Here is a 23486-nt window from a genome sequence, read left to right on the forward strand (position 1 = left end):
TTCTCACTTTCCCACTCCGAATTCTTATTCACCACTTGCTGCCTGCTTCCTCTCTCCCTCTCAGTTTTCACTTTCTCCCTGAGTGCTTCTTTGGATCTCAGCCTCGAGGTGCCAAAGAAGAGGAGTCCCTGGGTAGACTGATCCTTGGCTCAGACAGCTTAGTGAGAGAATTCCAAAGGACTTTCCTCCCCTTCCTGAGCCTCTGGGCAAGGAGGATGGGATCTTGGTTCCAGGGTCTCAGTACCCCTGTGCCATTTGAGCTGCTTGCGCTCATCGTCTCTATTAATAACCACCCTCCCTCCCCCACTGCCAGTGCTGCCCCCACGCCTGCCCAGCTCGGGTTCTCTAGTCACAGCAGCACAGTCCTCCAAAGCTGCTGGACCCCAGGGAGAGCTGACCACCGCTTGAGCAGCCGGTAAGTCTCCAGCTTTATAGTCAGAGGGGCTGGAGCCCACTCTGCTGACTGCTGTGTCTGTGTCTGTAATAGTGACCCTTGATCCTGGGGGGAGCTCCTCCCTCCTCCATCTGTACTCAGTTCCCAGTTGTCCAGTTCAGGGGAGCCACAGAGAGTTGGAAGGAGAAGGGCCCAAGAGGGTGGGGGGATTGGAGATTTTGGGGTGGCACTGGAGGAATGAGAAGGGGGTCTGAGAGGCTGGATGGAAAACAAGAACCTAGTTGGGGCTGAGAGAGGTATGGGGAGAATCTATTTAGCAGTTCCTGGACTCTGGCCTCAGCAGACCCCACTAAGCTAGTAGAATCGCAGATGTGCTGTGAGACAGGACTCAGCAGAAGACATTTCGCTGAGTGCCAACTTCTGTTAAGGAGGGGCTGGAATCTGTATCTTTTCCCAGCTTGTCCCCCTCCACTGCCATATCCTATGATTATGTTCCTGTCCTCCCTGAATTCCCCACTGCTATGATATTGCTGAATTGACATGCATCAAGATTGACCTCCCTCTCCACTCCAGGTCTGGGGGGTGGGGAGTGACTGAAACTGAGTGGGAGCACTGCTGTCACCTCCCAAGCCATGATCCAGCTGGCCCGGTGGAGGGGCAATAACCTCTCCATCCTATGGAGAATGTTTCTGGCTGGATCTCCTCAACCCTGGCAGAACATTTTTTCTGCTCCACGCCCCCCCCCCCCACTCTGGGGCTTGGGGAAGACTGAGAGGCCAGAGTTTGCAATGATAATCCCAGTCTGGGAGCCCCGTACAAATAAAAGCTTCAAGTCATGCCAAACCAATGAAACCTGGGTGCATTACCTGACCTGTAAGTAATGTGTTTGTTTTACCCCCAGGCCCTCCTAACACATATTGTGTTCCTAAGCCCGGCACCAGCTCTATGTAAAACAGCTGAAAAGAGGTTGGTAGAAGGCAGGGGCAAGGGGTGCCTCTATACTTTCTGCCCTGCTTCCCAAGAAGAGAAGCACTAAAGCAATGGTTTTTCACCTTTTAGAGAAATATGTACTTCTTTTAAAAAATCTAATGAAATTTTGCTCCCTGAAGTCCTTAAGCAGTGCCTTACTGTAGACACTCACCGCAGTCCCTGTCCATCCTTCACCTCCTCCTTCCCACCCTATCCAGGCTCCATCCACCTCCACAATGCCACTCTCAGGGACCCCTGCCCCCAACAAGAAGCGGAAATCCAGCAAGCTGATCATGGAACTCACTGGAGGTATGGCATGTTTGCACCTACCTAGTGTGGGACTTCTTATTGAGAGTATCTCTGGCCCATGAGCCCCAGAAGTATCATAAGGTTATATGTGTCTTAAGGCGAAGAGATAAGGAGAGACAAGAGGAATTTGGGGTGGGGGTGAGGTTTGCAGGGGTGGGGGGAAGGGGGGAAAGGAAGAAAAAATTCAACACTGACTACTCACCCTTCCACCCTTTTCACCTTGTAATCTGAGACAATAACACCCATGCCATGTTACCCAGCACAGGTCCAAGACAACAGGACCCACAGGTCAGTGAGGTATGTTTGAGAAGAAAATATGTATGATGGAGACTGGCACAGAGTAAGGTCTCAATAAATGGTTAATTTCCTTACTTCTTTCCCCAGAGCTAAGGAGCCTCGTATAGGCACTTAAAATGGAAAATTGCTCAGGCATTTTTCCTGGGGGTGGTAGGAGTACAGCATGTGAAGAGCTCTCCCAATCAATACCTAGAAGCCGTTTGCAGCCAGTTTACTGAGGGGAAGAGAAGGCAAAGGAGTTAAGATAGGAGTATATATTTAGAGGTGGCTTTGGGCTTTCCCCCGTGCTACAGTTTCCCCAATGACCTCCATCTATGATGTTTCTTTACTCTTTTGCCCTGTACCCCATACCTTTTACCCCATTCACCGTCTTCACCCCATTCTAGTATCCCCACTGTCTCACTCTGCACCCCATTTCCCATACACTCTCTCCAACTCCAAACCCAGGAAATCAAAATCCCTCATAAACTAGATAGAATTTGATCAGACATCACAGACAGCATCTGCTTCCCTCAGTGATCTCTGCTGGGACACACACACTTAATTAGTTGTGGATGGCAGCTTCATTTGGAGCTAGAAAACCCTACTTTCCTCTTTCCCTTGCCTCTGCCTCCCCACCTCCCTGAAAGGTGGACAGGAGAGCTCAGGCCTGAACCTGGGCAAGAAGATCAGCGTCCCAAGGGATGTGATGTTGGAGGAGCTGTCGCTACTCACTAACCGGGGCTCCAAGATGTTCAAACTGCGGCAGATGCGGGTGGAGAAATTTATCTATGAAAACCACCCTGATGTCTTCTCTGACAGCTCAATGGTGAGTTCAGAACTTTACTACTCTGAAAGCCTCGTGCCTCTTTTGACAGCTTCTTGGTAGGCCCCGCCCAAGTCTCTAAAATATGACCAACCTCCCCTCCCAGCTAATTTATAAGCTCATTAACCCCCCAGATACAGCGAGCCCCCAATAGCTCCAGGGTGAATTACAGCCCACCTCTGAAACTAAATCTGTATCTTAGAGCTGGTGAGGCAGGGTGGGGAGTCCACACCTTCAAGGAGAAAACTCCTTCCCAGTATGGTTAAGTATTAAAGATAGGATTACCAGATAAAACACAGGATGCCCAGTCCTATATTTTAAAGTTGAGATACACACTAAATAAGCTACTGAGGATATATTGTAGGCACAGTAAATAAAGCCCATATTTCATAATACCTTTAAATGGAGTATGGTCTATAAGAATATTGCATCACTATGTTGTATACCTGAAACTAATATAATATTGTAAAGCAATGCTACTTCAATTAAAAAAATAAAGTTGAGATATACACAGATAATTTTTTAGTAAAGTACATCCCATGCAATATTTGGGACATAAGTTTTTTTTTTTAATTGAAGACACTTAGGGAATTCCCTGGTGGTCCAGTGGTCTGGTGCTCTCACTGCCAGGGGCCTGGGTTCGATCCCTGGTTGGGGAACTAAGATCCTGCAAGCCACGCAGCATGGCAAAAAAAAAAAAAAAAAAAAAAAAAATTGAAGACACTTAGTTAAATTTGAATTTCAGATACACAACAATTTTTTAATATAAGTATGTCCCATGAAATATTTGGGACATGAAAATTAAATTAAAAAATACAGGACACCGAGTTAAATTTGAATTTCAGGTACATGATGAATACTCTCATATCTAAATATGTCCCATGCAATACTTAGGCATATTTATACTAAAAAAGTATTATTGTGTATCTGAAATTCAAATTTAACTGGTGTCCTGTGATTTTTTCTTTTTGCAAAATCTGGCAACCGTAGAAAGAGGTAAGTGAATTTTTATAACCATCTCTTCTTGAGCCATTCTTTTATCTAAAGGGTCAGTGTAAGGACCACAGATGTGGGGACCGAAACCATGCTTTAAGGTCCTACGTCTCCTAGTCAGGATCATTCTCCGAAGAGAAGTAGAGATTGGAGAGGGACCAGGCACAAGATATTTCAGCTGAGAAGGAGGGGATCGTTTCCATTTCCTTTCTTCCCCCTCCACCTTTCCTGGGCAGCCAGGGGAGAGTGAAAATAGATGCCTACATGGGGCCAGGGGCAGGAGTGTCTGCCATTTGCCCGTATGTAGGAGCAGAATAAAAATGCTGAGCCAGTCATATCTAACTTTAGGAGGCCAAAAGCCCTCCCCCCTGCCTGTGTCTGGTTACACTGGGTGGAGCATGGGGGTGTGTTCGGTGGGTGGCCAGGAGAGCCTCCTGAAGGAGTTGGCAGGGTTATTTTTAGGCTTTGGGGATGGATCCAGTGTTGCCCTTTGGGCTTCCCTTCCCCCTACCCACTACAGTTTCACTGTCAGGAAGTCCTGGTCCAACAGGCACCAAGAGGAGAAAGGGAGAGGAAGAGGAAGAGAGAGAAGAGACTTTTATCTGTTAGACAAGATGCAGGGGAGGAGCAGAGATCTCTCTAGTTCTTTAACTTGAGGCTGGGTTCTCCATGCCAGCCCCAATCTCTCAAACCTAAGTTGAGCAGAACTCTTGGTCCTCTTTGCCTTGGTAAGGAGGGAAAGGGGATTTTGGAGAATGAGTTGCCCCCATCCTAGATGTAATTCGAACTGAGCCATAGGGGTTGTATCCCTTAAGGAGAGTTTAATTTCTCTCAGTCAGGCTATCTGCTAACCATCTATTGAAGGGGGGAGTCTCAGATGATTCAGTGTCTTCTGGTTGTCCATTGTCTCTGATCACCTCCTACTTGCTATGGTATTCCCCATACCCATTGCTAACCTTCCCCTTACTTTGTCCTTTCTTTTCAGGATCACTTCCAGAAGTTCCTTCCCACAGTTGGGGGACAGCTGGGTACAGCTGGCCAGGGATTCTCCTACAGCAAGGGCAGCGGTGGAGGCCAGGCAGGGGGAAGTGGCTCTGCCGGACAGTATGGCTCTGACGAGCATCACCATCATCAGGGCCCTGGGTCTGGATATCGGGGTACAGATGGTCCTGGGGGCCAGACTGGCCAAGGAGGAGCTGCTGGCACTGCAGGGGTTGGCGAGACAGGACTAGGCAAGTATCCTCACCCAAGTATAAGGTGTATGGTCTCTAAAGCAGAGAAATACCCAGGAATGAGGCCTAGACTGGGTGTAGGAAGCAGGAGAGGCCTGTTGAGATAGCCTGATGGACTTTCTGGGTCCATAAGGATACAGAGACGTGTCTATTCCACCCAGAAGCCTTGTCTCTCAGTCACCTTTCTAGCCTTTCAGTTTGTATCACAAATCCGACTCCAGGCTGTCATTATTTCACAAACCTTCTACAATTACCAAGATGTTTTACCTTTGGTCCCTGGCCCCAGCAACTTCTCTAGTGCAGGGCTCTGAGACTAACTTCCATTGGCTACTAACTGCTATTATTTGACTTATTATTATTTTTCTCCCATGGCTGCCAGACGACCAGGCAGGTGGAGAAGGAAAACATATCACTGTGTTCAAGACCTATATTTCCCCATGGGAGAGAGCCATGGGGGTTGACTCCCAGCAAAAAGTGGAACTTGGCATCAACCTGCTGGCCCACGGGGCCAAAGCTGATCTCCCTCAGTATAAGTCCTTCAACAGGTAAGGAGGATGTGGAAGGAACCTGATGCATTCCAGTGTATGGCAACATGCCCTTAGTTGGAATGGAGACTGGTTCAAATGTTTCAGGGGGATGAGGAGGCATGGGAGGAATTTGGGGGCCACAATAAAGGCTTTTGGTCTTTTCACTCTAGCTCAGAGAAACAGCATGGTATGATGAAGGAAAAATTTGCTAGGAGGCAGGATCTGAATTTTAGTTCATAGTTATGTTCATAGCTGTTCATAGCGGTGTGGGAAAGTCACCCTACTTCTGAGCCTTGGTTGCCTTGACTGTGAAATGGGAATAATATATTACACACTTAAAGGCTTCTTGAGGCTCCCTTCATTCAAGGTTACAATTCCATTACTGTCCTTATAGTATAACTCTATTTTTCTTTTCTTTTCTTTTTTTAATTGAAGTATAGTTGACTTACAACATTATATTAGTTTCAGGTGTACAACATAGTGATTCAGAATTTTTATAGATTATGCACCACAGCAAGTTATTATGCTATTGAAGATTCTATTTCTTTATACCCTACTTTAGTAAGGTTCAAGTATCTATCCTTTTGGAACTGGGCTTCTCTAGACTGTGTGAAAACGGGACAGGGAAGCCCTAGAGAAGTGCTTTTGCATTTGGTCCTAAGGTGCCTGGATTTTCCAGGAAATGTTAATTCCTCTCATCCAGGGCACGCACTATCCACTGAAGGTGGGGTAGGGGTTTTGAGGGGGGTCATTATAATTTAAGGTGACCTCAGACCCTTGAGTCTATAGTGTTTGGGGTAAAATTCTCTGAAAATGTGACTGGTTTGGCTTACAACTATCCATGAGACTCTCTATCTAGTACACACTAGACTACTTTTCTCATTTTTAGCTTTGGGGAAACAAGCAAACCAGAAGGAGGAATGGAGTACTTAGGGAGAAGAAGAATAAGGAGTGCAGAAGCAATCTGCAACTAGAATTCACAGACTTCCCTATCCTCAAAACAGTGTAACATCCCACTGACAAAACTCTTTCTTTTGTTCTGGCTTTTAATTAAATAATGTGTCCCCTTTTCAGGACAGCAATGCCTTATGGTGGATATGAGAAGGCCTCCAAACGCATGACCTTCCAGATGCCCAAGTTTGACCTGGGGCCCTTGCTGAGTGAACCCCTAGTCCTCTACAACCAGAACCTCTCCAACAGGCCTTCTTTCAATCGAACCCCTATTCCCTGGCTGAGCTCCGGGGAGCCTGTAGACTACAACGTGGATATTGGCATCCCCTTGGATGGAGAAACAGAGGAGCTGTGAGGTGTTTTTACCTCTACTTTGTATCAAGTTTCCCCTCTCTGGTTCCATTTTGGAGAGGGAATGCTGAGCAGGATACCCCCACTGAAAATCCAGTATCCTTGTGGGAATGGAGGGAAAAAGAAAGGAGAGATCTGCCCTTCCATCCTTCACTCCAAGTCCCCACTCCAAGCATCTTTTCTTACCAACTCAGAGCTCCCCTTCCACTTGCTCTGTATGGAACCTTCTCTTATGGAATTTTCTCTGCCTTCGGTAACAGTTAATAAACTTCAAGGAAATGAACTCATTCTTCCTCTGATATTTGAGGGCAGACGAAAACTGAGGCTAACAATGCACAGAGACTAATTAAAGTAAAATACCATACATCCATTATTTGGACTTCAAGACTGACCTGATTACTTACACACCCACACCCACATCCGCACCTGCCAAAGCACATTCATAGGTGTATACAAAGACGTACTTATTGAATAGTACATAAGACAAATAATCATGGACAAACACATGTGCTGGCCCATATGTGGGCAAAGCTAAGCAGCAATTGTGTGCTGTGTTTAGGAAATAGGCGTTGGTTACCCTGGCGTTAGCTCTCTTTAAGAAGCTGATTAGAAACTGGGATAATCAGGATTACCCAATTTTTACAGAATGAGAGCATGCCATAAAGTTTCCAGATGACACGAGAGTGAGCTTAGGAATATATGTCAAAGGTTACAGGTTCCCAAAAGGATGAAATAGAATAGGGAGCCATGTTGGAATCCAGAAGGAAGTGGGAGAAACCATCTGCAGTTATAGTATGCCTGGCTCATCTGTGAACACATCAAGAAAAGATCTAAGGGTCATAGGGGCACTGCAGTTGTGTCCAGAAAGCACTATGATTGGGAAGAAACCATGAGAATCCAATAGGAATGAGTAACAATACTCTTTTTATTAACTTCAAGCATGGGGTTTCTTTAGAGTCCCGGACTTACTCTTATGTCCCACAAAGTCAGAGTTTGATGCAGATCTGGAAAAATAACTTCTGAGGAGAGCTGGCTGAATTCAGCTAACTCCATGAGCCATTAATGATTATATTAGGTTCCTAGACTGCCTGGACTGATTCAATTTTCATGGAACTTGGGTCATATGACATTTACCCTGGTCACCTTCCTTTATGACATAAATAAATTTCAGGGAATTCATACTTCCTCTAAACTAGTACACAAAACTATTTCTATGTGCATTTTTCTAAGAAGAGTTGTCATAGTTTGGCTTCCCCCACAAACAGACCCTGAAACAAAGATTTGGATGCAAGTAGTAAATTTGGGAGGTGGTCCCAGAATCCAAGCAGTGTAAGGGAATGAGAAGAAGGCCAAAAAGGTGCTTCCAGCAACTGGGGCTGAATCTCACTAGAGACTCTCTGAGAAAAATGTTATTCAAAGTGTGGTCCATGCACTGGCAGCAACATTTTCTCCTGGGAGCTTGGTTAAAAGTGCAAATTCAAGGGAATTCCCTGGCAGTCCAGTGGTTAGGACTTGGCGCCCTCACTGTCAGGGACCCAGTTCGATCCCTGGTCGGGGGAACTAAGATCCTGCAAACAGCACAGCAAGGCCAAAAAAATTTTTGCAAATTCAAGAATGTGTGTCTTATTAATCTTTCCAGGTGATTCTTAAGTGTTAGTAAAGTTTGAGAAACACTATAGTAAAACATACTTCAGAATTGCCTCACTGAGGCAATTCTACTACTATTCCAGTAGTAACTGGAATATTTAGCTACCAAATCCCATCTCTCATTGGTTACGGACTGCCAAGGGGAATGTTAACTCTGCTGGCACTTCCAGGCAAGGAGATAACTCAGGTGTTTAAGGTAGGAAGCTATGGCTTGTACAGGATTTGTCTACCAAAGCTGTAGTGAACTCTAGGATAGGCTGAGGGAATATGGGCAGGGCACAGACAGGATGTGGATAAGATTTCATAGCTTTTATGAGATTCTCATGTTTAAAAGTCTGTGAGCCCGGGCTTCCCCGGTGGCACGGTGGTTAAGACTCCACCTGCCAATGCAGGGGACACGGGTTCGAGCCCTGGTCCAGGAAGGTCCCACATGCAGCAGAGCAACTAAGCCTGTGCGCCACAACTACTGAGCCCACGCGCCACAACCACTGAAGCCCAAGCACCTAGAACCCGTGCTCCACAACAGGAGAAACCACCATAATGAGAAGCCCACCGACCGCAACGGAGTGTAGACCCCACTCACTGCAACTAGAGAAAGCCCGCGTGCAGCAATGAAAACTCAACACAACCAAAAATAAATTAATAAAAATTGAAAAAAAAGTCTGTGAGCCCTCCCCAAAAGTTAAGGACTATATTCCTTCAACAAATGTTTATTGAGTGCCTACTATATACTAGGTACTATAAATCAGGCATCAGATGTACAAAAGTAAATAACAACATTCATGTGACAAAGAGATTTCCCAGCTATAAAATAATTATTAAATGCCTACCCTTAAAGTTGGGGTAAAAAAAAGTTCAGGGTCTAATAGTCAACAGCTCTGAAAACCTAGCAACTTAATCTTTCCAACCTCAGAATATCTGAAATCTTGTAAATATATACCCATAATTTATCTAGTGATGGGCACTTTGGTTGCTTCTACATCTTGGCTACTGTAAATAATGCTGTAAGGAACACAGTGGTGCATATCATATATCTTTTCTAGTTAACATTTTTTTTTTTCTTCAGATACTCAGGATTGGAATTGCTGGATCATACGTAAATTCTATTTTTAATTTTTTGAGGAATCTCCATAGTGTTTTCCATAATGGCTGCAGGAAAACTCTTTTTATATAGAAGCTTGTGAAACCATGCACTTCAGATTGGGACTTGAACACGCGTGCCAGAACCCCACCAAAGCCCACAGTCTTCCAAATGAGATCACACACCTGGTTTCAGGACTTAATGAAGCTCAGGTTCTTGATGTCTCATCGCAGAAAGAATTCAGTGAGAGACAAAGTGATAGGTAAGAAGTGGATTTATTTAGAGAGAAACACTCTTCAGACAGAGTGTGGGCCATCTCAGAAGTTAAGAAAGGCCGCCAGGGTATGGGGTTGTTAGTTTTTACAGGGGTGGGTAATTTCATAGGCTAATGAGTGGGAGAAGTATTCCAGCTATTTCGGGAAGGGGTGGGGATTTCCAGGAATTGGGCCACCGTCCACTTTTTGACAGTGGGCACCGCCACTGTCATGGTGCCTTTGGGTGTGTCATTTAACTTGCTGATGTGTTACAGTGAGCGTATACTGAGGCTCAAGGTCTAGTGGAAGTTGACTTCTCTGCCATCTTGGACCCATTTGGTTCTAATCAGTTTATGTCCCGTCCTTAGGCTGTGTCATTCCTTCAAAGGTTGTGCCCTGCCCCCTTTCCTCCTGTTTCACTTGCACTCTTCAGTGGGCACAAGTCCCCACTACCACCTATTGTTTTACATCAGATCTCTTTTATTGTTACCCACCTAGACTCTGCAGCCGTTTGAGTTAGCAACTTCAAGGTTTTCTTTTACATAAACCACCTGCCCATAATACTATGCCCCTAAAGTCATCCAGATAATGCATTCCCTGGTATAGGGTCTAGAGCTTTGCTGTCTAATGCTGCAGTCACTAGCCACATGTGGCTATTAAGCTCTTAAAATTTGCCTAGGCTAAATTAAGATGCTCTGTAAAAATAAACAATGGATTTTGAAGACTCAGTATGAAAAAAGAATGTAAAATATCTCATTAATAATTTCAAAATGTTAAAAAAATTGCTGTACACTAGAAACTAACACATTGTAAATCAACTGTACCCCCAATAAAAATTTTTAAAAATTTCAAAATATTGATTATGTTGAAATATTTTGAATACGTTGGGTTAAGTGAATAACTAAATTTCATTTTTCTTACTTTTTAAAAAAATGTGGCTTCTACAAATTTTAAATTGCATGATGTGCCTCACAGTATGTTTCTACCGGACAGCACTGGTCTAGACTATGAGAGGTATTCAGGGGATTGGAGAGAAGAAACTGAATTCTCCATTTATTATTTTTATTCCCTTATTTGTTCTCCTCTGTTTTACTCTCACTGAACAACGTTCTTTATATAGCTGTTGCAGTAAGGGTTACCCCTTCCAGGGCCTGAGGGTGGGCTGCTGTCTAACACTCAGAAATGAATTGTCCGAGGAGACACACGTGCTGACAAAGCAAGAGACTGTTGGGAAGAGGTGCCCAGGCAGATAGCAGCAGGGTAAGGGAACCCAGGAGAACTGCCCTGCCACGTGGCTTGCAGCCTTGAGTTTTATGGGAATGGGGTTACTTTCCGGGTTGTCTCTGGCCAATCATTCTGACTCAGGGTCCTTCCTGGTGGTGCGCGCACTGCTCAGACAAAACAGATTCCAGTGAGGATTCTGGGATGTTGGTAGGACATATGGACTGGTGTCTCCTCTCTCATTTTGACCTTTCTTGAATTCTACCGGTTGGTGGTAGCTTGTTAGTTCCGCGTTCCTTACCAGGACCTCCTGTTGTAAGATGACTCATGCAAGTGGCTACTATCTTGCCTGGCCAGGGTGGGCAGCTTCAGTCAGTGTGTCCCCTAACATGTCTGTCGTCTGTTCCAGATCCTACTCAGTCTGCATTTACAGCTTTCTGAGGGCAGAGAGAAAGCCCTTACAACTAAGTGTTGAGAGAGTCACCAAGTAAGGATGTACCCACAGGGTGGCAAGCAACAACTGCAAAGTTCAAATCACAAACCAATGCGGCCCCTTTCCACATTCAAGGCCAAACATCTGTAATAATGTTCGACTAAAAACAACAACAACAAAACACTTTGATTTCCTAGTTTCGTTGGGCAAATTGATGGGGGCGGGGCACGAGTGTATAAACATAAATATTTCTGTTAAGTCAAACACCATTCACAAACCAAAGTAGGGGAAGAACGAATCAAAGTTTCCTGAAGGAAGGTCAAGGAGGAGATGGAAAGGTCAATTTCTGGCTTGCTCCCTCCATCTCTACTCTGCATGCATTAAGGAAAATGCCAGGAAGACTGAACTTCAGCCAAGGCGACACTGCTTTAAGTTTGAGGCACTGGGAAAAGACAGCCCCATACCTCAAGTTATTCCAGTGTAGGGTTCGTCATACTAACTTACCCCATCCCAGACCGTCCTGCGTCCTGCCTACAATACTTATCCGACTCTCCTGCCAGTTCCATAACCTTCTCCGCCCTCGCCCACCTCCAGACTTTTCCAGGCCACCCCTTAAGCGCCTTGCGGCCGCCATTTTACACAATACTATCGCGAGATATACTTAGCCGTCTCGACCCTGACTCATTTACTTTCTTGCGAGAGACTCTTCCCGGCCGTTCTCGCCGTAGCTGAGGAAAGTGTCGCGAGAGCTGGTTGCCTTGGCTCCCTGTAGCTATAGCAGCCGCGGCGGTTAATGATGCGGCGGCAGAAGCGGTGAGTGCGACACTCAGGGGGGCGGGGCCGGAGGTAACAGGGTGCTGGGGGGTGTGTGTGGTAGCGCTTGGGGAGGGGGGTGGGGAAGGTCGGGTCGCGGGAGAAATGGGCTCGAGTGTGACGTGTGGGGTAGGACCCGGGTCCAGTAGCTATAGGGACAGGGCGCGTGTCTGCACTAGGGCACGCTGCGAGGGTTGAAGCTGGTGGGAGGTCCAGGGGGAGGGACCGGGGTGTAGAAGGGTTCAAGGGGCAGGGCCCGGACTGTAAAAAGGGTGTTCGTGTTGGGAGCAAGATGGTTATGGGGACTCAGAATTGGGTAAAGTAAGTGGGAAGAAATGGGGTACAGCGAGGAGGAGGGTACGTTGAATAGGAGCCTAGAGGTTGGGCCCGGTTTGCTTTGCCCTGGCGGAGATGGGGGGTGCGGTGTCAGACCTTCGCAGTTTCCTGGGGTCCGCCTGAGGCTGGTCGGGGACTGCGCGCTAGGACCTGGGTCCTATAGGACATGGCGGGAATGGTGGCGTCCGGGAACTTTACCGCCCACCCCCCTTCCAAAGAAATCCCCCACGGACTCTGAGATGTGAAAGGAGGGTCCTGGTGAAATAGTATTAGTTGGAAAGGTTCTTTCGGTAGTGGTGAGTGGGATAATGAATGATGCTGCTCTGAAATAAAGTGTGGGGTGGGGGCGGGAGAGAGAAATTCTTGAGAAAAAAAAACTAAGATGTGCGTATCGAGTTGGAAGAAGGGGGTGTGTGCTAAGTTCACGTTTCTTTCCAGTTTCATTCAAGTGTAGAATTCCTTTACGGTGTACTTATGAAATTATATATGCGGTGTAAAATCAGTTTAGATCATACAGTGAAAGAATGTACAGTACGACATTTAAATCCTCCACGAATGTAATTTAAAAACTAAGAAAAGTGTTTCTACTGCAGCAGCACAAGGCTGAACACTAGGGATAGTTTTAGTTACTTGAATATAAAATCCTAGTGTTCCGAAAGTGTGTCTTTTCAGATTGTTTGCCTTTTAAGAAATGGATGCAGTTTTATTTTTAGGAGACAGAAAGAGTTTTGAATATCCGTCAGTCTGGAAATAAAAGGAGTCTTCCGGGAGTTAAAAATCACTGAGAGGCAAAACATTTACTCTCTGAGTCTCAAGGACTGTTTTCTAGAGACAGGTTTGGATCACTATGCTGTTAACTCTTATTTCTAGTGAAAACAGTGGCATCAATTCAGGCATAAAAAATAATTTGTTCATTTCAATATACAGATACAAGCTTTCTGATAATTATTTCTCACTATCTTTTGTAGGTATAAATTTGCAAAGGCATAACCTCTCTTTTTATTTATTTATTTTTTTTGAGAATTAACGTTTTATTTGACAGACTTGCTGAGGACTTAAGCCTGGAAGACAGCCTCTCAGATGACTCTGAGGGACTGCTCTGAAGATGTAAGGGAGGAGCCAGGATATATAGGAGTTTTTGCAAGAAACCAGGTAGTAGGAACATCAAAAGATCATTGTTAATTAAAGAAAAACAGGGACTTTCCTGGTGGTCCAGTGGTTAAGACTCCAGGCTTCCATTGCAGGAGGTGTGGGTTCCATCCTTGATAACCTCTGTTTTGATTATGTAACTGGCTTTCTCCATGCTGAGGTTCACAAATTCATTAATTAGAATAGTGGATTTTAATCCTTCTAGAGCTAGCCTTGATGTGGTTAGTTATTGAACCTATTCATTTGATATATGTTAGACTAAAACTTTTAATTTGTAATGTTAGTAGCTAACCTTTAAAGTCGAAATGCTTTTCTGAGGCAAGATAAAGCTTTATGTGGTTGAGTCCAAAAGATTTCTCCATGAATCCATTAAGGAGCTTTACTGAGTTCCTATTATGTGTAGAGTACTGTAAGGCACTGCAGGGGGGAAACAAGATTAATTCATTCATTTATCCCTTCAACAAACGTTTATTGAGACCTATTTTGTGTCTGATTACTAAGTCTCCAGGATACAAATATAAGTAAGCCTTGCTTTTTGCCTTGGAATTGCTCAGAGCCTAGGAAGGGAGAGAAATAGAGTAACAAATCATTACATTGTAGTAAACACAATATATATGTGAACACAGGCTTATGAAACAAGGTTCTGGCCCTGAGGAGTTTACATAATAGTTGACAAGATTAAAATGGAAGAAATTATTTAAAAAATATTAAGCAAATTCTAAACTATGCTGCATCAATAAAACACATTACGTTTTTCAGAAGAGATAAAATTAGAATGGAAGCTTGAGGAGAAAATTCACAGATCAGTTCATAATTTAATAGTGTTTTTAAAGTACTCTTAAATATCACTGAACATTCTTTTTTTTTTTTAATTTATTTATTTTTGGCTGCGTTGGGTCTTCGTTGCTGCGCGCGGGCTTTCTCTAGTTGCAGTGAGCGGGGGCTTCTCATTGCAGTGGCTTCTCTTGTTGCGGAGCACGGGCTCTAGGCACATGGGCTTCAGTAGTTGTGGCTTGCGGGCTCTAGAGCGCAGGCTCAGTAGTTTTGGCGCATGGAATTAGTTGCTCCGCGGCATGTGGGATCTTCCCGGACCAGGGCTCGAACCCCTGTCCCCTGCATTGGCAGGCGGATTCTTAACCACTGCGCCACCAGGGAAGCCCCTGAACATTCTTAAGTCAATAATAATGATAATAATAAGCATAAATGCTAACATTCATTGATTGATTATTAATGTCCTAGGCACATTATTTCATTTTATTTATTTATCCCCCCACAACCCCAATTATCTCATTTTATCTTCACAGCACTCTGCTAGTCAGCTGGTACTAATACTTCAATTTTAAACATAAGAAAACTGAAGCTTAAAAAATTAAGGAAGTTGCAGAAGATCATAGAGCTAGTAAATGGCAGATTAGGGACTGGAGTTGGAAATATATGTGACTGGTAATCTAAGCAAGATTCCTTTCTTTTGCAGTAAGGGGGCCTTGGAATGGGGGTAGGGGACCAGTCATTGAATGTGGAATTGGTCAGAAGATCAGAATTCAATCTCTGTGTCTCTTTATTCATAGAGTTTTCTCCCTCAAATATTGACACTACATATGAGGAACTAATTTGAATATTAGCATGATGCTGAATATGAGGTTTGTATTGTACAGAGAATTGAGTACATTACCATATTCATATTGTATATGATTGTATTGGGAGCTATGCTTGGGAAAATAGTTATAATAAGCAATTGTTAACATCTGTAAACTTCCAGAAAGTGATTATTTTAAGAGTGGAAATGGTTATCTATATTCATATACAGGGCAAATGTTATTACAGCAGACTAAGGGATTTAGGTAAAAATTTTTGTACACTACATTTTTAAAAATTTTTATTTTTTTGTATATTTACTTTCAGGTTTTTAAAACTCTATATTCCAAAGTCCAAAATCTGATTTTCTGGTTGAAATTCAAATTTTATATCTTCCTTTTATATTGAGGAAACAGAACTTTTAAATGACTTGCCCAAAGTCATTTAATGCAGTGTCCCAGATATTCTTAAGAATTACATGCAGATTTGACAGTGAGTCAGTGATTTTTTTTCATTGAGTTGACTTTCTGCATCAGTCCCTCGTCAGTATAGATTTTAGCTGGAATAGCACGGGGGTGTGAATGAGATTCCAATGTTTTCTAACATCTTTTAACTAAGTGGGCTGTGTGCCCATATTTTAATGTGAGTTATTTTTGAGGCATTGAGACATTTTTCCAAGAAAGGTTTAGAGCAAGAGAGTGAGATGATAGGAAGAGCCTTCAGTGGTGAGAACGGGAACTTCTCCAGAAGGGTTGAAAACTGAAAGCAGTTGATGATGTGTAAAGAGAATAATGGTCTAAAAGCTTTCTGTAACTCCACCCACCACAGGAGAGCCTGGAGACTTTTTCTTCTACTTTGATACACACAGCCTCTGGAAAGATTCCGTCCACTGGGAGAAAGTATTACTTTCTCAGCATTTATATTAGCAATAGTACATAGACATTGAACAAACCAAAAACAATTTACATGGTAGCTGAAAAGTGATATCTCATTTTGGATTTCCATCTCTTTGGTTACCTGTGAAGTTGAACATTTTCCCGTATTTATTATTTTTTATTAGGCAAAGAATAGAATAAGCAGTTTCAAAGAGAGAAATATAAACAGCCAATAAAGAAATAAAAAACAGACTGACAGGCATAGAAAACAAACTTATGGTTACCAAAAGGGGAGGGAGGGGAAGTTTGGGATTAACAGATACACAGTACTATATATAAAATATTATTATTATTATTATTTTGGCTGCGTTGGGTCTTCATTGCTGTGTGCGGGCTTTCTCTAGTTGAGGCGAGTGGGGGCTACTCTTTGTTGCAGTGTGCAGACTTCTCATTGCGGTGGCTTCTCTTTGTTATGGAGCACAGGCTCTAGGCGCATGGGCTTCAGTAGTTGTGGCATGTGGGCTCAGTAGTTGTGGCTCATGGGCTGTAGAGCGCAGGCTCAGTAGTTGTGGCACATGGGCTTAGTTGTTCCTTGGCATGTGGGATCTTCCCAGACCAGGGATCAAACCCGTGTCGCCTGCATTGGCAGGTGGATTTTTTTTTTAATACTTTTTTTTCTTTTTCATTTATTTTATTTATTTATTTTTGTCTGCGTTGGGTCTTTGTTGCTGCTCACGGGATTTCTCTAGTTGCGGTGAGCGGGGGCCACTTCTCGTTGCGGTGCGCGGGCCTCTCCTTGCAGTGGCCTCTCTTGTTGCAGAGCATGGGCTCCAGGCATGCAGGCTTCCGTAGTTGTGGCTCACGGGCTCCAGAGCGCAGGCTCAGAAGTTGTGGCACACGGGCTTAGTTGCTCTGCAGCATGTGGGATCTTCCCGGGCCAGGGCTCTAACCCATGTCCCCTGCATTGGCAGGCGGACTCTCAACCACTGCACCACCAGGGAAGTCCCCATACATAAAATAGATAACCAACAAGGACCTACTGTATAGCACAGGAAACTATATTCAATATCTTGGAATAACCTATAATGGAAAAGAATCTGAAAAACAATTTGTTCTATCTATCTGTCTACCTATTTATCTATCTATCTCTGAATCACTTTGCTGTATATCTGAAACTAGCACAACGTTGTAAAATAGCTACTTCAATTAAAAAATGAAAGAAAGAAAAAGATGCTCAAACTCACATAATCTGGAAACTGCAAATTAAAACAATATTTTTTGTTGACTTCTCTGTCTTTTTTATTATTTAAAATATTTTTAATTTTTTAAATTAATTAATTTATTTGTTTTTATTTTTGGCTGCGTTGGGTCTTCGTTGCTGCGCGTGGGCTTTCTCTAGTTGTGGCGAGCAGGGGCTACTCTTCATTGCAGTGTACAGCCTTCTCATTGTCATGGCTTCTCTTGTTGCAGAGCACGGGCTCTAGGCATGCGGGCTTCAGTAGTTGTGGCACATGGGCTCAGTAGTTGTGGCGCACGGGCTTCGTTGCTCCTTGACGTGTGGGATCTTCCTGGGCCAGGGGTCGAACCCGTGTCGCCTGCGTTGGCAGGCGGATTCTTAGCCACTGCACCACCAGGGAAGCCCCTGTCTTTAAAAACATTTAAAAATCTTACGAATGTTTAAATTGTATACTTAATTTGAAGAAAGAGAAAAAAGTACATTCTTTAAAAAAATAATTCTTTATGTAGAGGCTAAGAAGCAAAGGTTCCTCTTCTAGAACTATCCTGTTTGGTGAATTTTCTTCTAGTTCTTTTTCCTGCAATATATGCAATTTCTATATCTATTTATATCTTTTTTAAGTCCGTGGATTGATAATTTTTTTTCCTGTAGTTCTTTTATTTTTTAAAACCTAGCAATATGCTTTTGAGATCTCATCCTGTCAGTACACACTTTTTAACAGCTGATTGTATTTCAGTTTGAATGTCTGTAATTTATTTAATTGTTTCTTTATCTATGGACATTTAAGTTTTCTCAGATTTTTGCAGTTATCAGCAACACTGAAATGAACATCCTTTATTCTTGTCTCTTGTGCAAATGTCCTAGAATAACTGTAGAGTAGGTGCCTAGAATTGTTGTTTAAAAGGTATACATGTTTCTAATTTTGAAAGATACAGCCAATTTGCCCTACAGTCTGTGTACCATTCTTTATTCCATCAGCAGTTGATGAAATTGCCTCTGATACTTTATATCAATCTTGTACAGTTTTACTAATATAATGGGTAAATTTTAATTTATAGTTTCCAGATTGCTTGTGAGTTTGTGCATCTTTTTGTTTCTTTATTGGCTGTTTACATTTCTTTCTGTGAAATTTCTTATTCTGTTCTTTGCATATTTTTTTAACTGGGTTGTTTTCTTTTTTCTAAAAATTTATTTATTTTTGGCTGCGTTGGGTCTTTGTTGCTGCGCGCGGGCTTTCTCTAGTTGCGGCGAGCGGGGGCTACTTTTCATTACGGTGCGCGGGCTTCTCATTGCGGTGGCTTCTCTTGTTGCAGAGCACGGACTGTAGGTATGTGGGCTTCAGTAGTGTAGCACGCGGGCTCAGTAGTTGTAGCTCGCGGGCTCTAGAGTGCAGGCTCAGCAGTTGTGGCGCATGAGCTTCGTTGCTCCGCGGCACGTGGGATCTTCCTGGACCAGGGCTCAAATGCGTGTCCCTTGCGTTGGCAGGCGGATTCTTAACCACTGTGCCGCCAGGAAAGCCCCACCCAGGCTTTTTGGTTTGGTTTGGTTTTCTGTGGCCGCACCAAGAGGCTAGCAGGATCTAATTTCCCAACCAGGGATCGAACCTGGGCCCTGGCAGTGAGAGTGCAGAGTCCTAACCAGGGAATTCCCAATACCACCCAGTTTTAATTATTGCTGAAGGTCAGGTCCCCCTCAGTCTTAGAATATATATAAGAACAGATTTTTGGGGGGCTTCCCTGGTGGCGCAGTGGTTGAGAGTCCGCCTGCCGATGCAGGGGACACGGGTTCGTGCCCCGGTCCGGGAAGATCCCACATGCTGTGAAGTGGCTGGGCCCGTGAGCCATGGCCGCTGAGCCTGGGCATCCGGAGCCTGTGCTCCGCAACGGGAGAGGCCACAACAGTGAGAGGCCCGCGTACCGCAAGAAAAAACAAAAAACAGATTTTTTTTTTCTTTCAGAAACAGTCTTTCAGGTTTTGTTACAAAGATTCTGTTGGAAATGTAATTGGGATTGATTGCAACAAATAAATTACTTTATGGGTGAATTTGTACACCCATGAATTTACAAATGTTGAAACTTTCCATTTAGAAACAGTGTATTCTCTTTATTTAGGTTTTAAAAAAATCCTTTAGAAAAGTTTATAGTTCTCTTGATAGTGGTCTTGCACATGTCTACCTTTCTAGTTATTTTATGGTTATTTAAAGTTGATATGGCAATTGGGATCTTCTACTCATGACATATAAAAACTTGGTTATTGCTGGCATATAGGAAAGCTATTGATACTTCTGTGTTGATCTTGAATTGGATAACATAGTAAATCTTTTTTAAAAATGATTTAAATGGTTTTTCATTTGATTCTTTTGGATTTTCAAGATAGTTATCTTTTTCAGCTCTTCATGTCTTTGCCAATTTTCATTTTGGTGTATGCAGTTTTTTTCTTATTTTGACATGTTTTATAGCTCTTTATGGTAAAAATATTAATCATTTATTATATAGCTTGCAATGTTTTTTAGTTTGCTCTTTGTTTTTATGGGAAACCTTTTTTTTTTTTTTTTTTGCGGTACGCAGGCCTCTCACCGTCCGTTGCGGAGCACAGGCTCTGGACACACAGGCTCAGCGGCCATGGCTCACGGGCCCAGCCACTCCATGGCGTGTGGGATCCTCCCAGACCGGGGCACGAACCCATGTCCCCTGCATCGGCAGGCAGACTCTCAACCACTGCGCCACCAGGGAAGCCCTATGGAAACCTTTTGACCATCAATGGGTAAAACACTAGAATGGGCTACTGCAATGGTTCGAAGTTATCTTGACAATAGGAAAATTCTAAGAGGGTTAGAATTATTCAAACCAAGTCTGGTGAATAAAACTATGAATTAAAAATAGAGGAAAAGGGGTTTCCCTGGTGGTGCAGTGGTTAAGGATCCGCCTGCCAATGCAGGGGACATGGATTCGAGCCCTGGTCCACGAAGATCCCACATACCGCGGAGCAACTAAGCCCGTGTGCCACAACTACTGAGCCCGTGTGCCACAACTACTGAAGCCTGTGCACCTAGGGCCCGTGCTCCCAACAAGAGAAGCCACCACAATGAGAAGCCCGTGCACCACAGCGAAGAGTAGCCCCCGCTCGCCACAACTAGAGAAAGCCTGTGTACAGCAGCGAAGACCCAACACAGCCAAAAACAAAATAAAATAAAATAAATTAATAAAAAAAAAAATAGAGGAAAAAAGCTCACTTCTGGGTTCAAGTGGGATTTGATTAGAAAAGTCAGAAACTCTTTTAATCTTGTGTATAGTGATGTGTCATCTGAGTTAAAGTAGTTGAATTTAAATTTGGGGAGACAATAGCTGAATAAAATTGATCAGGTTGAAAATACACAATAGAATATATAAATAATAATCATGTCTGATATTTAATCATACATATGGAAGAAGCTGGTTTTTCTGATTACTGTTATACCTGGGGAAAAAGGATAACTCTTTAGCATCAATGTTCCTTCACAGCTCACTTCTGAAGGGAAATCCTGACATGTGGACATTCCTGAGTTTAGCATTGAGGGGGTGGTTGGCATAGCAGAAAGAATGTGGGCTTTGGAACCAAACAAACCTTGGTTCCCATTCCAGTTGTTCACTTATTAGAACTGTGATCTTTAGCTCATTGTCATAGCCTCCTCTGTAAAACAGTATGCTTAAAAAATGGTCTATCACATCAAATAACATCATCTACTGCTCAAATTTGATACTGCTGTGCAGCTTCATTACATGGTGCAAATATTTGTTCAATGAAAAGCATACTATGACTTAGGAGGTCTGAATTCATATGTTTGCTGCTGAACCATCAGTAACACCAGTCAGATTAGGGGTTAGGAGAACCAAGAACCTAGGGTTAGTACCATGTAGGTTAGGTACCAAGCACCTAGAAGCATGTTAGAAATGCAGAATTAGAATCTGCATTTTAACAAGATCCCCAGGTGATTCATATACACCTTAAAGTCTGAGAAGCAGTGATCTAATGTGCAGTACCTAAAGGAAGGTGGTAACTCCAACTCAAAGCAGTAGGGGTTGAGATGGTAGGAGCTATAGAAGATTAGGCAGGTAGTCACTCTGTGGTTCCAGATGATTCATTTATTCACTGTAGGACCCTCTCACCAAGCTGGGGGATACAAGGAACATCTTCTAGAAGACAGGGCTAGCATGATCCTGGTTGGGTGTCTGGTCACTAGCCAAGGGGTTTGGCATTAGAGCAATAGCTTTAGTCTCTGCAGGAATCTAGGCTATCTGTGCTGTTCAATATGGAAGCCACTAGACACATGTGGCTATTAAAATTAAATAAAAATTCAGTTCCTCAGTCATACCAGCCACATATCAAGTACACAGTAGTCACATGTGTCTACTATATTGAACAGTGCAGTGCAGATATTGAGCATTTCCATTAGTGCAGAAAGTTCTGTTGGATAGCACTTGAGAGGAATAGGCAGAGCTACCAAGGTAGGGTGGGTATTTGCCTTAAAGGCTGTGTCAAAATGGCCAAGTATAGAAGGCAGAGAAAAATCCATGAATTGCTGGTCATACACATAACTCCCCATCCCGTTCCAGAACCTTTCCATTGCTGATAGCTGCTGATAAATTCCCTGTCCTGTTAAGGCCTGGGTGTGCCAGCAAGTGAAAGCATCAACTAAAAGGTAAGAGAGGGCAGAAGCTGACAAGGAAAATTTTCCTGACAAGGAATATGTTCTGGAGAAATTGCTGAACATTGGGAAGAGTAGGAATGGCTGGGTATGGAGTTAGGAAAATCATATGAAGTACTAAAAGAGATAATTTAGCTGCTAGTAAAACACCATTGTTCCTAGAAGAAATAATACTGAAAATAAATTCTAATGTCCACGTTAATGCCGAACCAGTCACCAACTTGATCACATCTTCACTAAAGTTTTTAAGTTGGTCTATCAATGTTAAAAATATGAACTTTTTTTTAATGTTTAATGAGAATTAGTGGGAAAGTAGAATTCAGTTTGAGGTTCACTTTTCAGTCTTTCCCCCCAGAGAATGCATCTATAGAAAAGGCTATCCAAATTCTATTTATTTTTGTTTTGAGGTTCACTTTTCAGTCTTTCCCCCCAGAGAATACATCTGTAGAAAAGGATATCCAAATTCTATTTGTTTTTCTTTTGGGGACAGTGCCATATAGTAAATTTGTGAATTCCTTTACTTCTCTTTTTTTATTGATGGTTTATATCAGACACATACATGAATGTAGGATTGTTGTATGTATAAAAATGCTTTAAATTTTCTGTTACTGTTTCAGAGTTTTCCTTATTTCAGTTTGGCTATGTAGGCAAGTGGCTTTGGCCACACCGCGCAGCATGAGGAACTTCCCGAGCAGGGATCAAACCTGCGCCCCCTGCAGTGAAAGCACGGAATCTTAACCACTGGACCACCAGGGAAGTCCAGACCAGTGGCTTTTAAGAAAAACCTATTACATTTGTTTTGCAAATAGAAAATATAGTCCTTTCATTGTTGGTATGCAACTAATGAAGTTTCTGAAATTGACATTTCAGTATTTTAACACTTTCCCTTAACAGTACCTTTCTGTACCACATTGAAAGGAAGAAACATGTTCCAAAAAGCACATTTTTCAAATAATATTTCTTTTTTTTGGCTGCACTGCAGGTCTTGCGGGATCTTACTTCCCCCACCAGGGATTGAACCCAGGCCCCGGCAGTGAAAGCGCTGAATCCTAACCACTGAACCGCCAGGGAATTCCCTCAAATAACATTTGAGTTTTTAAATGAAAACAGAAGCTGAGGATAAGACTGTATTGGACTCTTGCAAAATATATTTTTGTCAGTCTTATTCTGACCTGTGTATAGATTCATTTTTTCCTAAGACATGAAAAGTAGGCTTTTAATATAAAGCTGGTGGTAAGTCAGTGACTTCCCAGAAGAAAAAAATGTTCATTTTCTCCTGAGAAGAAAATTTGGATAAATACTTTTTAGTTAATACATTAGTTTCATAGTAGGTTTGTAGAAAAATTCACTTAT

At 43.1% G+C, this 23486-nt stretch overlaps 2 protein-coding genes across 3 annotated transcripts in view; both read left to right on the forward strand.

The window, feature by feature from the left end:
* Window positions 1-310: 310 nt before the first annotated feature.
* MYOZ1 (myozenin 1) lies at window positions 311-7076 on the forward strand. The gene is made up of 6 exons (XM_030862663.2): window positions 311-415; window positions 1582-1672; window positions 2599-2777; window positions 4753-4999; window positions 5379-5544; window positions 6601-7076. The coding sequence occupies exons 2-6, from the start codon at window positions 1600-1602 to the stop codon at window positions 6830-6832; spliced, it is 897 nt and encodes a 298-aa protein (XP_030718523.1). The 5' UTR covers window positions 311-415; window positions 1582-1599; the 3' UTR covers window positions 6833-7076.
* Window positions 7077-12125: 5049 nt separating this feature from the next.
* The window catches only part of USP54 (ubiquitin specific peptidase 54), a 151209-nt gene continuing 139848 nt past the window's right edge, over window positions 12126-23486 (forward strand). The window contains exon 1 of one of the 2 annotated variants that reach the window (XM_060286072.1): window positions 12126-12277. The gene's annotated coding sequence lies outside the window, so the exon portion shown is untranslated. Of the gene's footprint in view, window positions 12278-12563; window positions 12599-23486 lie in introns of those variants that run through there. The other variant, XM_060286073.2, reaches the window with a different exon arrangement.

This window comes from Globicephala melas, chromosome 16 (assembly GCF_963455315.2).
Source record: "Globicephala melas chromosome 16, mGloMel1.2, whole genome shotgun sequence".
Lineage (NCBI taxonomy): Eukaryota > Metazoa > Chordata > Mammalia > Artiodactyla > Delphinidae > Globicephala > Globicephala melas.